The sequence below is a fragment of the Coenobita brevimanus genome, chromosome 27 (assembly GCF_032717465.1).
Source record: "Coenobita brevimanus isolate Jiangsu-jjx chromosome 27, ASM3271746v2, whole genome shotgun sequence".
NCBI classification, from domain to species: Eukaryota; Metazoa; Arthropoda; class Malacostraca; order Decapoda; family Coenobitidae; genus Coenobita; species Coenobita brevimanus.
The window spans coordinates 21,744,630-21,761,415 of record NC_136980.1 but is presented as its reverse complement, the minus strand read 5'-3'; the positions used below and the strand labels follow the sequence as shown (position 1 = coordinate 21,761,415).

At 43.0% G+C, this 16,786-nt stretch overlaps 1 protein-coding gene across 1 annotated transcript in view; it reads right to left on the bottom strand.

Annotated features, from left to right (window-relative positions):
• Positions 1-15,957, bottom strand: part of LOC145394494 ((3R)-3-hydroxyacyl-CoA dehydrogenase-like) — a 60,165-nt gene extending 44,208 nt beyond the window's left edge. Inside the window, exons 1-2 of the mRNA XM_080268342.1 lie at positions 15,897-15,957; positions 969-1,085 (exon numbers count right to left, since the gene is read on the bottom strand). Coding sequence (XP_080124468.1) covers positions 969-1,085; positions 15,897-15,957 — 178 coding nt within the window. The remainder of the gene's footprint in view (positions 1-968; positions 1,086-15,896) is intronic.
• Between the last annotated feature and the right edge of the window lie 829 nt (positions 15,958-16,786).

The following is a 16,786-nucleotide window of genomic DNA, read 5'->3' as shown; positions in this document are numbered from 1 at the left end:
TATTTCCTACTTCCTTTGATCTCCAGTCTTTAAAACTCAGTGTGTCCATGCATCTCGAAATGAACTGATCTTGAATTTGGCTCTCTTTTGTATATTTTTTTCCTTAGAAGGAACGATTTGCGGGCTCCTGGCCTTTGGTTCTTTCCTCGTTGCATAAAAAAAATGCACCTATTGCCTGATGCCACACCCTGTAAAAGGTGACTTCAACAAAATTATCCCCAGGCATACTCTCACTACTCATGAGTGACAGCTCTTCTCCCAGCACAGCACTGTCCTAAGCAGTTCCCCTTTCAGACATTTTTCCTTGTACTTATCTATACTCACTAATAATTGCATTCCCAAAGTGCATTAGAATCCCTTGCAGCTCCACTCCCTCCCTCCCCAAAAATTGCTTCATACCTGTAGGTACTGGACTGAGAACTCCTCCAGGTAGGCCCTTCACCATAATCCATTTAACCCATTATTGATGTGAAACTCAATTTATAGTTTCATTCCCCTTGGTTGGAGAAATCATTAACTTTTTCTTGGCAATGTCACTTTAATAAACCCTAAGATTAATTATAATTAACCAAGAAAACACGACATTCAATCAAAAGTGTTCATATTGTATTGACGTCTATGCACACCAAGAGAATGACCGGCCTCATGTTGTCATTATGAAAGAGAGAGAGAGAGAGAGAGAGAGAGAGAGAGAGAGAGATGTCAGGTGACTTTCACTTACGCTGACCATTTTTTCCATCCTACTGCACTGAACACAACGGAACATCATGAAAACATATTATAACTTTGACTCTGGCTAGTCTGTGACCCAAAGGACAGGAGAGTGACTCACCATGCAAAAGACTGATTTACCAGGCAGGAGAGTGACTCACCAGGCAGAAGAGTGACGTACTAGGCAGGAAAGTTACCAGGCAGAAGAGTGACTTACTAGGCAGGAGAGTGACTTACTAGACAGGAGAGTGACCCACCAGGCAAGAGGGCGAGGGTGTGTTTGGCCGCCTGAAGGGTGACATCAGTGACCACCACTCGGGCGCCTTCCCTGGCCAGCACCTGACAGCATGCACGCCCAATGCCGCTCCCGCCGCCTGAAGCGACAGGCAGTAATAAGTTCACAGTAAACTTTAGCCTTTAAATATAAAGCATTACCTGTAGTGGGTGCTCTGCTATCTTACTGAACAATTTTCTATCAGTCAGTACCCGGTGCTCTCTCTCTCTTTCTCTCTCTCTCTCTCTCTCTCTCTCTCTCTCTCTCTCTCTCTCTCTCTCTCTCTCTCTCTCTCTCTCTCTCTCTCTCTCTCTATCTCTCTCTCTTTCTCTCTCTCTCTCTCTCTCTCTCTCTCTCTCTCTCTATCTCTCTCTCTCTCTCTCTCTCTCTCTCTCTCTCCCTCTCTTAGTCCATCAGTGCTCAGTGCCCTGTGCTTGCTGCACAGTGCTGTCGGTCAGTACTCAGTGCTCCTACTTGAGCAGTATAGTTTTCCCTTTCATAATACAGTTTTTATGTACAATGGCGGACAGTCATATCACTGTTTTTTTTCTTTTTTCTTTTAATCGACCAGTTATCAAACTCTCACACAGTATTCTAAAAGACTGTTGAGTTTCAGCGATGGCATCACTGGGTTTTGAAAGTCATTGCTCACAGTCCCAGTATTAATGATAATGAAGTGAATCGATATTTATTTATGCAGTTGTACAAGCATCCATGTATCACTGCTCTGTATACAAGCTCCATGAGACCACCTGATACTGCTGGACCAGACACTAGAAGAACACAATTAAATCCATTCAGTCTGATGATGCATTGTTTTTCTTGCTACCTTCATACCAATTTAGTCAATTTAGGGGAGACATTTTGTATCAAGGGATTAATCAGTGCGATATCTAACCTCATCAGTTCGTCTAAGCTGAATGATATTGGCTGGACATAGCAAATAAATAAAATACCAATACTTCAGCGGACTGAAGGGATTAATGATAATATAAAACCGATGAGCACTCCAGCAATCTGATGACGACATGGAGACTAACAGTATGACAATGTGGTCTTGAGAAATTTTACTAATCAGCATAATTTTACACCACTACATACTGCTTGGTTACCATAGACTTAGGCTGCCGTACAGTCAACAAAGGTGGTGTTGTCTCGGCAAACTGTTCATCGATCCTGAGATTTAACGCCATATTCTACTGTAAGTGACGTGGCAGGTTTTGTAGCACATTTTTCATGGCGATTTATTTTTTGTAATAACCATATACTTTCTCTTGTGTGTTAATTATAACATTTTAATATCGACATTTATCAGTAACAAGTAACAAGATACCGAGATACAATGTGCAGAATGAATTGCTAGGGAAGACGTCTTATGAATTCTCCACTGCCACATCAAATGTAACCTTTATATACCACTCAAGTAGGTGGTGGCGGCTGTCATTCTTCTTCCTTCACCATGATCATTCTATTTCTGTATCAGCCTTCCCTTTTCCTATTTTTCCGGTCCTTCATCTGACATATTATTATTCATCATTTCACGTCAGCTGATTCTACGTTGAATGACAAGCGAAATGGTTTCTTGTAGCCCAGGAAACCATTTACAGTGCTGTGGAACGTATTATGGTGTCCCTGTTAACTGGGTAGAGAGACGCATATGCGCAGTCCATCCAGGAACCAAAATTTTACATTCTTCCCCGCGTCTTGCTGTAGCAAGGCAGTTGCTTGCTTCTGACTGATAGGTCTGTTCGGGCAGAGAGACCGGGGCTACACAGCAACAGCAACAACCGGGCTGGGAGAGTGTGGGAGGGAGGGGTGGGGGAAAGTAACGCTGGAAAGGGTTGGTAACAAGAGCAGGGTGGAGGTGCTGTGATTTTATGTTAGTCCTCTGTGTTGTTATGGTGATCAGCAACATAACCGGTCTCCTGCCACCCATCCTCCCATCCACTCAGGAAATCCACCATCCCCCCTGCCATTTGCTCACCCACCCACCAACCCATCCCATCAATTCACCCACCCCTCCCACCATGCCCACAACACTCACTCACCTATCCACCCACAATCTACACTACCAATCTATCCACCAACCAACCCATTCACTTACTCAAGGTTCATCAGCAGGATGACATGTCAGTTCACACATACACACACACACACACACACACACACACACACACACACACACACACACACACACACACACACACACACACACACACACACACACACACACACACACACACAGGTGAGATGGCATCTAGTATAGAATAGGTAATATATACTGGTAGGCCTATTAGCTAAAGCATGATAACTTGTTTGACGAATGTTAACCTTTTAGTGTAAATGCTCATACTTCCTTGAAAAACACTTGCTAAAGGCAACAGAGCTCTGTACAGGAACCATGGCACCACAAGGTGTTACAGTATCCCGCACCGTGGTGCGGTTGTGGGATACAGCAGAGAAATCCTTGCGGATGCAGTTCCATTCTCTGCGAGTACGCTGCAGGTGCAGTTGTATTTTCTCCACAGCGGTACATGTACGGAATTTGTAGAGACAGTAAGAATGAAAAAGAGTGTTTAGTCACACATCAGAAAACTGTAAACAAATGTGAGCTGTTGTTGCGTACCACTATATGTATTCACTTAATCTTTACCTATTCCTCTATTCAGTGGCAGTCACCATGCAGCCTCGCCATAGCTGTCAGTGCTCCTGGGATTTCTTCCCCAGAAGTAGGCAGGGTTAACTGTCCATTAGATTCCTACCAAGAAATGGTTAAGCTGGATTAAACTCGGCAGCTAGGAGGGATTAGCATTATATTAAATCCTTGCTAAGAAAATGATTAGGCCGGATTAAACTCACCAGCTGACTCTGGTGACCGGACATACCTCTGGGCAGTTAAGCCCAATATAAGCACAGTAGCCTCACTTCACAGTCAGCCACACACATATTCACTTGTACCCACGACTCTCAGAGTACTTTAGTGCTTACCCTCGTACCACAATGCTTGTTGTAACTTAACATTAATACTGAAAGAACAATTCCAGTGCTGAGTGTTAATGTTGTCCTGCTTGTTAAAATCAGTAGAGCTGCGTTCGTAGTACGCCAAGGTGATTGACTGTGTAGATATATTTTGCATTTAGAAATGTTGGAATAGATTTTAGTCATTGTACCTTACCATTCTAAGTGTATGGGAAATTAGGTAACCGCAGCATGACAAGAAGAATATCGCATAAAGTCTGTGGGTCTGCAGTGACCCCCCCAAAGAAAGAGAGATGGGAGTCCTCTCATCAACACAAGTAGCTTGTCCTTGACTGTGTGAGATGCCAAATCCATCACCTTTCCCAACAGTCTGAGCCCCCCCTGAAGATTGAGCAACATTATGCACCAAATTTCTCACCCTCTCCTAAACTCATCTGCATGGCTGCTTATGAATACGATGACTTCCCTGATGATTCTGAGTACACGTCAGTGAATTACAAGTGTATCAGAAATTTTATACTCAGACGTGTTCCATTCCCATTCTCCAAACACGAGATCCAATTCTCGGCACTTTGTGAGACTGCATGTAATGTTTTGTGTATGATGGCCATCAGTGCACCTAGTGAGAGAAATTTTAGTCTAACTGGACACCTAGTGTCACTTAGGACGACATGCATCAAACCATCCTGCGTCGATGATACTTTATTAATGAATTCAAGCTTAAAAGATAAGGATAAAGAGAATTTGGAATGCAAGTAAGAAAAGCCATATTAGCATGGGCTGCAGACTTCGACCATCGTGTCAAAATTGCTAAATGAAAGCCCAAAAGTATTACATAACCATATTGCAATAAACTCATTGCAATCGTTTTCTGTGTAAAGTGTCCTTTCTACATCATACTCTAATTTAAAAGCATGGAAAATGGTGTTAAGTATGCTTTGCTGTATATGCATGATCTTGATTACTCAAAGTCCAACAGTCTAGTATGTGGTTATATGACTGAAAAGAAATTGTACTGTTATATTCTGCTGGTGCGGTGCGGGTTTGGTTCCATGTGTTGCGGTTGCACTGTGAGTGTGGTTCCATGTTACGCAGGTGCAGTGCGGGTGTGGTTCCATGTTGTGCGGGTGCTGTGCGGGTGTGGTTCCATGTTATGCGGGTGCAGTGTGGGTGTGCTGTGGGTGTGGTTCCATGTTCTGTGGGTGCAGTGCAGGTGTGGTTCCATGTGTTGTGGGTGTGGTGCAGTTGTAGTTCCTTTTTATGCGCATGAGGTGCGGGTGTGTTGTGGGTGTGGGTCCATGTTTCGCGGGTGCGGTGCACATGTGGTTCCATGTGTTGTGGTTGTGGTGCAGGTGTGGTTCCATGTGTTGTGGGTGTGGTGCCGGTGTGGTTCCATGTGTTTAGGGGGTGGTGGAATGTGGTTCCATCTGTTGTGGGTTTAGTATAGGTGCAGACAGTGTCTTGCTGGTGCAGTGCAAGTGCGGGTCCACGATAGGGAAAATTGTGCAATTACGGTGCAGATGCGGTTCTAACACCGTGATTGCGGTGCAACCGGTCTGAAAGGCAGTGACTGCCCTCACATGAAAGTTCCCCTTCGGTCACTATTGGCTACGTCATTACAACAGTTACTCTGTTGTTATCATATTCGACATCTCTCTTGCCGAAACATTCATTAATTTTGTTCCTATTGCACTGAAAGGTCGAATCATTTTGAGAATTTTGTAGGGGTTACTCAGTTGCCAGGAAAAGAAACGTCATCAACAGTCTTCCGGGAGAAGTCTCCTCAACTGTTTTATTTTTTTTAACCCATACCGTGCTAGCGAGATAGATCTGTGTCCCCTTCAAAAATGCGTGTGATGTACATCTACGTCCTGCAGCACTGAGATGTCATTGCATGCAACCAAGGTAAAATGGAAGGTAGTATCGTATCTCGCTAACTTCAGACATTTCTGTGCAACGCTTACGACACTGATTTAGGTGCACGGAAGGCGAGTGAGTCTTGACAGGCTTACAGCCGCTCTGCTCTGTCCGTAACCTTGACGATTTCAGAGGTCGAATGGCACCAACCTGACTGAATTCAACCTTCTTTATGGCTTTGGTGATTACATTTAATTGTGCCCGGGATCTTATATTGATGTATTAAGCCCATATACCCACACACACAAAAAATCCAAAATCGGTTCACAAGCTCACAGCAGCTCTGCTCTCTCAGCAACCTTGAAGATTTCAGAAGTAGAGCGGCACCAACCTGACTCGATTCAACCAAGTATCTAGCTTTAGTGTCTACTTTTATTAGTGCCAGGGATCTTATATTGATGTATGAAGCCCATTTACCCAGAAAAAAAAAAAAAAAAATCGGCCGGCATAGACGGGTATCAGTCTTTATTTATGCCCAGCACGCAACGGGTTAAAGCGTCCCTTTGCTTGTTTTTTTCGACATGCCAGGTAGATGTTCACTTGTATTTTACTTATGTAGTCATATTCCAAGCAGAAACATTTTTTTTTTCTATCCAGCCGTTGACCAATCCCATTTCGTTCCATATAAGTGGGAACTCGGAGTTAGGCTACAATCATGAAGTTTACTGCAAGTGTGACTAGCCTCATGGATCCCTCAGTGACATTATGTGAGGAAGAATCCCTAATGACTCATCAGATGGAAACACTTACGAGACTCCATAAAAAATATTCATATCAAGCAACAAATATTGTGTTTTGTCCACAACATACTGGTAAGAGATATGCTACAAAGCCTCTGTCTTACGAGAAAACATCCGTCAAGCAGGTAGTTTAGAATGTCATTGGTGGTGAAGGGAAAAGAGACAGGAAGATCACCATTAGGTATGTATTTATGTATGTATGCGGCGCAGTCCTGAAGTAAGTATTCAAGACACAAAGCATTGCTATAACTGAGACTAAAATTATCGGATTTGATTAAAAGAAATATTGCTATTTACGGTTAGCAAGTCTGTCAGTTGGCAGCACTGTACAGTACCCATATGGAGATGGCAGCCAAGAAATAATAGTCACCATGCTGGAGCAGTGGTACAAAGAAGGTGTCTGTGCAGTAATATGATTTTTGAAAACAACAAATGTATCTGGAGAGGAAATTCATCGTCAGTTGATCGAAGCCTAAGAAAACGAAGTGAAGAGTCGTCACATGTAAATCTGAGGGTTGGGCTCCGAAAACATTATGAAGCCTAAGTGATCATTAAAATAATCAGTATGTATAAAACAGATAATGCTCTCTCTCTCTCTCTCTCTCTCTCTCTCTCTAAATTAACCTAACCTTAATTAACCCATGGAAGTTTTAAGTCATTTAATAATTTCCCTAGAGATTTCATGAAATTAATGGTTATACGAATTCCCTGTAACACATACAGAGAGAGAGAGAGAGAGAGAGAGAGAGAGAGAGAGAGAGAGAGAGAGAGAGAGAGAGAGAGAGAGAGAGAGATGAATACATAGGCAGGCAGATTTGCATCAATGATTGTGTACTTACGTATGTATGAATAAAAGCACATATTTACAGTGCCTCACAACTTAGGTAACGACTTCATAAAATTCTTGGGATGATTTTGAGGAAAAGGATATATCAACATGAGTCCAATTCTAAACCGTAACGGAGATACAGTTACTTGTAAGTCTGTGGATATATTATGATAGAAACTTTTCACACATAAAGCACACAGTAATTGTAGCTCCATAACAGCTGAAGGTGGACTCGTGCTGATATATCATTTTTCCGCATACTTAGCCCAATAATTGCGTCCTGAAGTTACTACTTCAGCTCCTGCAACAGCACATGCATCCATGACTTCTGTATCGGAGCCGGGTAGTCATAGCTATCTCTGAAGTGGTATCATCACGCGAACATGTTATCTTGGAGTAGGTGGTTTTTTGCCGTCATCACTGGGACTAACTGTTTTATCTCAAGCATTAATTCAGCGTCCTGTAACCATCATTGCATTACACTGACATCATGAAAATTTCCATCAGAAAATCTAACAAGTAATAAAATTGTTACCAGATTCTAAAGAAAAATATACCATCCGTAGGTGCCATACAGTACCTTGACAATTATGGCGGAAAAACCTGGGTTGTTCAGTAATAATTATGTTGTTCAGACAACACTGAGGTTTACCCGAGATCAACTGAATATGTATAGTATACGCACCAATACCTTTGCTGACTTCATTGGCTGTGTGGACGTCAAATAGCTGCTGCCTTTGGATGAGTGTTAAAAACTATATACAAGATTTTCACAAGGAATTTAACACCTTTGCCAGAAGATACTAGACCACCTGGAAATTGTGTGTGTGTGTGTGTGTGTGTGTGTGTGTGTGTGTGTGTGTGTGTGTGTGTGTGTGTGTGTGTGTGTGTGTGTGTGTGTGTACCATCATTCTACACATAACAATTGTCTGCGAGGGAGAAAATGTCGTGGGCGACGAATTCGCATTTGTTGTTGGTCGGCCATCTTGCCTCCTCTATCGCTTGTGAGAAACTTTCCAGTCCTTGTAACAGGTGCCCACCATTCCTAACTAGGCCCCGAGATGTGGGAAGTCACAGCGCTAACGTGTTTTTATAAATACTGTAGTTCCTGAGATTTCTCCTGTGTTTAGGGGCACCCGTAAGGATTTAGGAGTCATCCTAAGGACTTAAGATCTTTAACAAATACCAGTTTAATGGTCTAATATCTGAAAACGTTAATTACTAAGCTACTTTCTCATTGTGTTTATTTACTTCTTGTGCTGGTAGTTTCGTATTGAAATTATCTGAAATAATTACCAAATAACAGCTACAAGGAAACTGAGAAGACTATCAGCACATTGTTTTCAATATTCATCACCTTCAATCATTCTACGTTATATTAAATCGTTTGGCGGTAGGTGGAATAAAATATCAAACGAACATCATCATCAGCCTCTTCAATCCGAGTAAGGAATTTGTTATACTGTGACTATCTCAAAATTGTACTCAGCTAATGAGAGAGTTGTCGATTTGGAGAGTGTGCTACATCATTCATTGACTCCTTCAGTGTTAGGGCGCTCTACCAGGGGGAATGAAATCGTGAGGCAACTGCAAGAATATACTGCAAGCAACATGTCATGCAGTGGGGGATAAGAGTCGTGTGTTATCGTCTGTACGTCTACTGACCTTGGCTCTTATTCTCATCGGCTAAGGCAGCTTCCTGACACCTGCTTTAGCGATCTACTTTTGAATATGGATGGTTAATATCTATTTGTACGTTATTTATGCATAGTGTGGCGATATTGGAAGGATGGACGAATGCAAGTAGACAGTTCAGAGGAGCAGTGACCATTAAAGTAGCGATAGAAAAGAGATAAAGATGCAACAGTGCGGCAAAGAGACAGAGGTTGAAGGGAGTCAGTAAGAGGAGGAGAGTTAATGAGACGAAAAGCCTTTGACTCCACCCTATTGAGAAGAGCTGTATGTGGGGAGCCTCCCCACACATGAGAGTTGTACTCCACACAGGGGCGGATAAAACCTCTGTATAAGGTCAACAATTGTGCAGGGGTAAAAAAGAGCGGAGTCGGCTTAGCACACCCAATCTCTCGGAAGCAGATTTTGCAAGAGATGTAATATGATCTTTCCAAGATAAAACCCGAGTAAATGAAACCCCAAGCATGTTCAAGGATGATGCAGGATTAAGCTGAATATTATTAAACATTAGTGGGTATACCTGTGGAAGATTTTGTCGGGTTGATAGGTGTAAGAACTGAGTCTTAGATGCATTAAAGACAACCATATTATTTTTACCCCAGTCAGAGATACGAGCCAAGTCAGACATTAGGTGTGCCATAGCCTCATCCGTCGTTTCTTGAAGTAACTGTTGAGATGGGCGTTGCGGGAACCGAATGGAAAGGTGAAGGGTGGAGTCATCAGCGTATGAGTGGATAGGGTTAGATGTCCAGCTTAGAAGATCATTGATGAATAAAAGGAAGAGAGTTGGTGATAGGACAGAGCCCTGAGGAACACCACTGTTGATAGATCTAGGAGAAGAACGATGGCCGTCTACAACAGCGGCTATAGAACGACCAGAAAGGAAGCTAGCGATGAAGGCACAGATAGAAGGATAGAAACCATAGGAGGGCAGTTTGGAAATGAAAGATTTATGCCAGACTCGATCGAAAGCCTTTGAGATGTCAAGTGCAATGGCAAGGCTTTCGCCAAAGTCCCGAAAGGAGGATGACCAGGAGTCTGAAAGGTAGGTGAGAAGATCGCCAGTGGAGCGTCCCTGACGGAACCCATACTGACGATCGGAAAGAAGGTTGTGATAGGAAAGATGCCTTAAAATTTTTCTATTAAGAATTGACTCGAAAACTTTTGAAATACAGGACGTTAAAGCAATTGGACGATAATTGGAGGGTTGGGAGTGGTCACCCTTCTTTGGGACTGGCTGAATGAGAGCAAACTTCCAGCAAGAAGGAAAGGTACAAGTTGACAGACAAAGGCGAAAGAGTTTGCCTAGGCAGGGTGTAAGCACAGAAGCACAGTTCTTGAGAACAACAGGAGGGCCCCCATCAGGCCCATATGCCTTGTTAGTACTGAGGCCAGTGATGGCAGAAAATACATCAACTGAAGAAATTTTAATGTCAGCCATGAGGAAGTCAGAGGGGAGAAGTGATGGAGGAACAGCACCGGAATCGTCTAAGGTGGATTGGAGGAGAAAGTCTGTGTGAAGAGATCTGTTTTATCAGTAGAAGAAATAGCTACAGAACCATCAGAATAGGAAAGAGGAGGGAAGGATGATGAGGTAAAGTTGTTAGAAAGATTTTTGGCAAGGTGCCAGGAGGAGCGGGAAGAATTCGAGTTGGAGAGTTGAGAGCATTTAGTATGGATGAAATTATTTTTAGTAGAGCGAAGAACAGACTTAGCACGATTCCGGGCAGAAACATAAAGATGATGTGATTCAGGGGTGGGTTGGCTCTGGTACCTTTTGTAGGCCTTCTCTTTGTTGTGGACAGCATTAGAACAAGCGTGATTAAACCAAGGCTTTCTTGCGTTAGTCAAAGGATATGAGAAAGGAATGTATGCTTCCATGCCCGAGAGAATAACCTCGTAATGCGCAAAGCACACTCAGATGGCTCACGGCCATGGAAGCAACAATCATTCCAGGGAAAATAAAAGAAGTACTGCCTGAGGGCCTCCCAGTCCGCTGCTCCAAAATGCCACAGACGACGTTTCCCTGGAGGGTCCACAGGCCGTACCGGAGTGATAGGACAGGTTAAGGTAATAAGGTTGTGATCGGAGGAGCCCAACGGAGAGAAAAGATTAACAGAGTAAGCAGAAGGATTAGTTGTGAGGAAGAGGTCAAGTATGTTGGAGCTCTCTCCAAGGCTGTCAGGGATACGGATAGGGTGCTGTACAAGCTGCTCTAGGTCATTAAGGATAGAAAAGATGTAGGCTTGTTCACCAGGTGGATCCGTGAAAGGAGAGGAGAGCCAAAGGTGGTGGTGAACATTGTAATCTCCAAGAATGAAGATTTCAGAGAAAGGAGAAATGGACAGAATGTGTTCCATCGTAGAAGTAAGATAGTCGAAGAATTTTTGATAGTCAGTAGAATTAGGGGATAAGTAAACAGCACAGATATATTTAGTCAGAGAATGACAGGAAAGCCGAAGCCAGAGTGTGGAGAATTCAGAAGAATCAAGTTCAGGAACACGAGAGCAAGATAAGTCGTTGCGTATGTATATACAACAGCCACCTTTGGCTTTGAAATGAGTATAGAGAAAGTAGGAGGATACAGAAAAGGATTTGCTGTCAGTTGCCTCAGATAGCTGAGTCTCCGTTAGAAAAAGAAGGTGAGGTTTAGAGGAGGAGAGGTGGTGCTCAACAGAGCGAAAGTTATATGAAAGGCCGCGAATGTTGCAGAAATGAAGAAGAAGAGAGTCAGACAGTGGTTCCAGGCACCTCGAGTTGTCACCGGGAGAGGGGCAGATGGCGGGGGCATTTATGGTCCCCCCCACTGCCACTCTGGGAGTATGTTTGTTCCAGATGGCCTGGAAGAAAAAGTGTTGGCACGATTACGGCTTAATGCCACCGTTTTAACACATATGAAACCTTATATGGAAAGACGCTTCCCACCGCACTGTGACATCTGTGATGCGGTGTTATCTATCAGTCATATCATCCTGCGCTGTCGGCGATTTATTCGTGAACGTGCTTCACTTATAAATTACTGCGGCGCAGCAGACGTCCCCTTCACCCTTTCCACCATCCTGGGTGATGGGGACATTGTTATGACTGATAAATTGATGGCTTTCTTGAGGGAGACCGGACTGATCAGAGTGATGTAACTTTTTTACTGTGTGGTTATGGTTTTTATCGACGGTAAATATGTATATATTGTAATATTAATTAGGGTTGACAGTTGACATATTTGAAATAGTTCCTCCTCCCAATGATCTATTTCTAATATAGATGTCCCTTACATTAAATCCCGTTCCTCGACTAACAGTCACCAGCTGATGAGTGCAAGTGTGCAATATAGAAAGGTATTGGGCACTCGCAGTCGATGGTGGTCTGCTGGCCGAGGTTCTTCACTTTTGTACAAATTATGTAAATACATTATACCATCTTGCTTAAGATATTCTAATTAGGGCCGACAGCTGACGTATATGGAAATGATCCTGACTCGTCTGGTTCCCTTTCATATATTGATGTCTCCTATATTAGGCTGTGCCTCGACTGACAGTCACCAGGTGATGAGTGCAGGTATGTAATGTAGAATGGCATTACATATCTGCAGTCGATGGTGATCTCTTGGTCGAGGCTTTTTTACCATTAGTGTAGGTCTAGTTATTTGTCTCTGAGGATTTAGTATAGGTTAGCGATTTGTCTGTTAGGTGATTAGTTTTAGAGTCTTTACATTAGGCATTTTAGTTTATAAGTAATATAAGGTTAAAAAAAAATAAAAATAAAAATAAAAATAAAATTACAAAAAAATAATAAAATAAAAATTATTATATATATATATGTACGTGTGCATGAAAGTGTGTATGTTCATATGCATGGATGTGTGTATATATATATATATATATATATATATATATATATATATATATATATATATGTGTGTGTGTAAATGTATATACATGTATATATTTTGCCTTAATGACCAGGGGCTCCGGCCTCAATGGTCGATAGGCAAAAAAAAAAAAAAAAAAAAAAAACTTTCTCTAAATCCATAAATGCCCAAAACACATCCTTGCCTTTCACTAAATACTTTTCACACACTTGTCTCACCGCAAACACCTGATCCACGCATCCCCTCCCTCTCCTAAAGCCACACTGCTCATCACCAATCACTCCCTCTGTACTCTCTCTAACTCTCGTAATTAACACTCTGCCATTCACCTTACCTACAACACTCAACAGACTTATACCCCTAAAGCTAGTACATTCATACTTATCACCCTTGACTTTATACAACGGGACCACACAAGCACTTGCCCAGTCAACTGGCAGCATACCTTTCACAAAGCACACATTCAACAATCTTACTAACCAGTCAACAATAGTCACTCCACCACCCTTAAGGCATTCCACAGCACACCCATCCATACCTGCAGCTTTCCCTGTTTTCATCTCCTTTACTGCCTTCTCCACTTCCTCCTTCGTGATCAAAGAATCATTCAACTCTCCCAACACATTTACTCCTTGCACCCTTCCATCCACCACAATCTCAGCCACCCTTTCTTCCTCTACATTTAACAATCTTTCAAAATACTCTGCCCATCTCTTCCTTACTGCATCCATCTCAGTTAACATCCTTCCATCCTCTGCTTTCACTCGTTCTTCCTTCCCAGACTCTCCCTTTCACACCCTTTTCACCTCCTTCCAAAACATTTTCTTATTCTGTTGAAAATTCTCTGTCAGCCGCCTATCCCACCTCTCATCTGCTGCCACTTTAGCATCACGCACAGCCCTTCTAGCCCTATTCCTCTTTTCCTTATACCTCTCATATGACATCTCATCCTTCCTCTGCAGCCACACTTCATATGCACGTCTCTTCTCAGCCACAGCCATACTTACTTCCTCGCACCACCATTCACTTCCTTTTCTTACACCACCACCCACACGTCTCACACCACACACCTCTTCTGCATGCCCCACCACAGCACTCTTAAATAACTGCCATTCCTCCTCCACACTGCCATTTTCACGATCTTTCACTTCGTTCCACTCATCTTTCAATTTCTCCTGATACTCTATCTTTTTCTCTCTTTTATCCAACTCACTCACTTTCAAAACCTCCCTGCCACACCTAACCCTCCTAGCTCTCACCCATCTCTTACCTACTCTTAACTTTCCCTCCACCAGGTTGTGGTCAGACATACCTCCACCCTCCCCTCTCAGAACTCTCACATCCAACAATCTTCCTATTACATTCCTAGACACAACCACATAGTCCATCAAAGCTCTGTCAACAACCCTTCCATTCTCCTGTCTCACCCATGTATACTTATAAATATCTTTCTTCTCAAACAGCGTATTTCCAATCACCATCTCTCGCTCAACACACATCGCTATCATTCGCTCCCCATTTTCATTTCTTCCAGGCACACCATGCATACAACTACACCTTCAACTGCTACATTTCCCACTCTAGCATTCAGATCTCCCATCATTACCACATTCACATTCGCTCCAAAACTCTGCAGACACTCATCAACATCATTCCAGAAAGACTCCCTCTCTTCTTCATCCCTTTCACTACCAGGCCCATATGCACTCACAAACACCCACAACTCACGTTCAAATTTCGCTTTCACCCACATCAGTCTCGATGACACCTCCTTCCATTCAATTACACACTGCTGTACTTCCGGACTCACTAACAAGGCCACACCTTCTCTTGCCCTTCCTCTGTCAACACCTGACAATCTTCCATTCACACTTCCAAACATAGACTCACCCTTCCCTTTCATCTTCGTTTCACTCAAAGCTAACACATCCAACTTTCTTCTCACAAACATTCTCCCAATCTCCTCCCTTTTAGCCTCAATCGTACCACATCCACGCACATTCATAGACCCAATCTTCAGGGTACGGGGATAATTCCATCTCCCATCCCTTTCTCTGGCCTGTCTCTTTTTAGGAACTAAAAAACAGAGGAGGGGGTCCCTAGTCCCCTCACCCCGCCCCTTTTAGTCCCCTTTTACGACACGCAGGGAATACGGTGGCAGTATTCTTAACACAACCTGTCCGCAGAGTAGTACTACCACCCCATAGTGCGGCCAGATTGTGTCCCCCCCCCCGCCACAGGGGGGGACACAATCTTTATATGATTTGCTGTACACTTCTTGCAGCTGACGGACGATTTTATTCACTTAAGGGAAAATTTCTCGCAATTAAGGGCTTACCATAAGATTTCGATCTATTTACAGCGAAAGGTATTTTATAACTTTAAAAAATCATACTTAAATCTATTTAGTTTGAGCCCGAAGAATTACTTCGCCCACACCTATAACCAATTTTTCCCATATACGACTATTCTCACTACTTACAGACCTTCCTATGTAGTTTAGAAGACTTTTCGATATGGTGGAGTTAAATATCACCTCCACTTTCCATCACTGCAGGGACGCTCTCCCACATTAACAATAATCATCTTGTGGTAGCAGCAGTAGCAGAAGAAGTTCTTGTAGCCCCTGGTTCACTTTTAACGTTAACCTGGTTGAGTGAAGGCTGAAGTAGTCCTCAGACAGTCTACCATCCTACTTTCGGGGGATAGGGAAATAGCTGAGGGACGTTCGTATAACAAGGCAGCTTTGCAGACAGGTTATACCTGTGCCACCACTTGAAGGCACACATCTCCTGTACCTTCGAAAAACTGCAAAAACATTAACAAATCGATCATTCAGTAGAGGAAGTCAAGCTCCTGTATATGATAAAATGCATACAGTGTTACCTGTGACAAGAGCGATTTTGCCTGTGAGTGTGCATGACGATGTGGTGGCTGACGCTGACATTACGGCTGTTGACACGCTACTGCACTGGCAGTCTCACACTGGCGTAAGGCCAATCTGTGTGTGTGTGTGTGTGTGTGTGTGTGTGTGTGTGTGTGTGTGTGTGTGTGTGTGTGTTTTATTAGGTGATAATGTGAAGAGGCGGTCTGTGTGTGTGTGTGTGTGTGTGTGTGTGTGTGTGTGTTTTATTAGGTGATAATGTGAAAAGGCGGTCTGTGTGTGTGTGTGTGTGTGTGTGTGTGTGTGTGTGTGTGTGTGTGTGTGTGTGTGTGTGTAACAGCGATAGTTATAAGACACGTGTCATTATAACTGTGTATGCAAAGGTGTGGACAACCCTTTCATTATTGACGGCCATTTATGGAACACATTTAATTGTTATGGGGATGAAGATCTTTTTTGCAGGTGATGTCAGAAGCGAAGGGAAAATGATGATGGGTATGATGTCAGGATCCGGCGGAATGAGGTAAGATTTATAGATGATGTCAGAAAACGGAGAACGACATCCGAGTTTTGACATGTCAGGATATGGAGGAAAAGAGACTGATTTTGAAGGAAAGTTGTCAGGATTGGAATGAGGATTGTGCTAGGTGTGGAGAGAAAATGTTGCTCCAATTCATTTCAAGATGTTGAATGATGCCAACTAATGGAGGACTGGTGTCATATACATGGAAAGGTACACACACACACACACACACACACACACACACACACACACACACACAGAAGGGACTAAAACGTTACCTTCTGTGGTAATATGGTTGCCAATACTATACATAAACTACGACGTTAACACTGTGCAACAATATGAAGTATTGGGCAGTAAAGTACAATG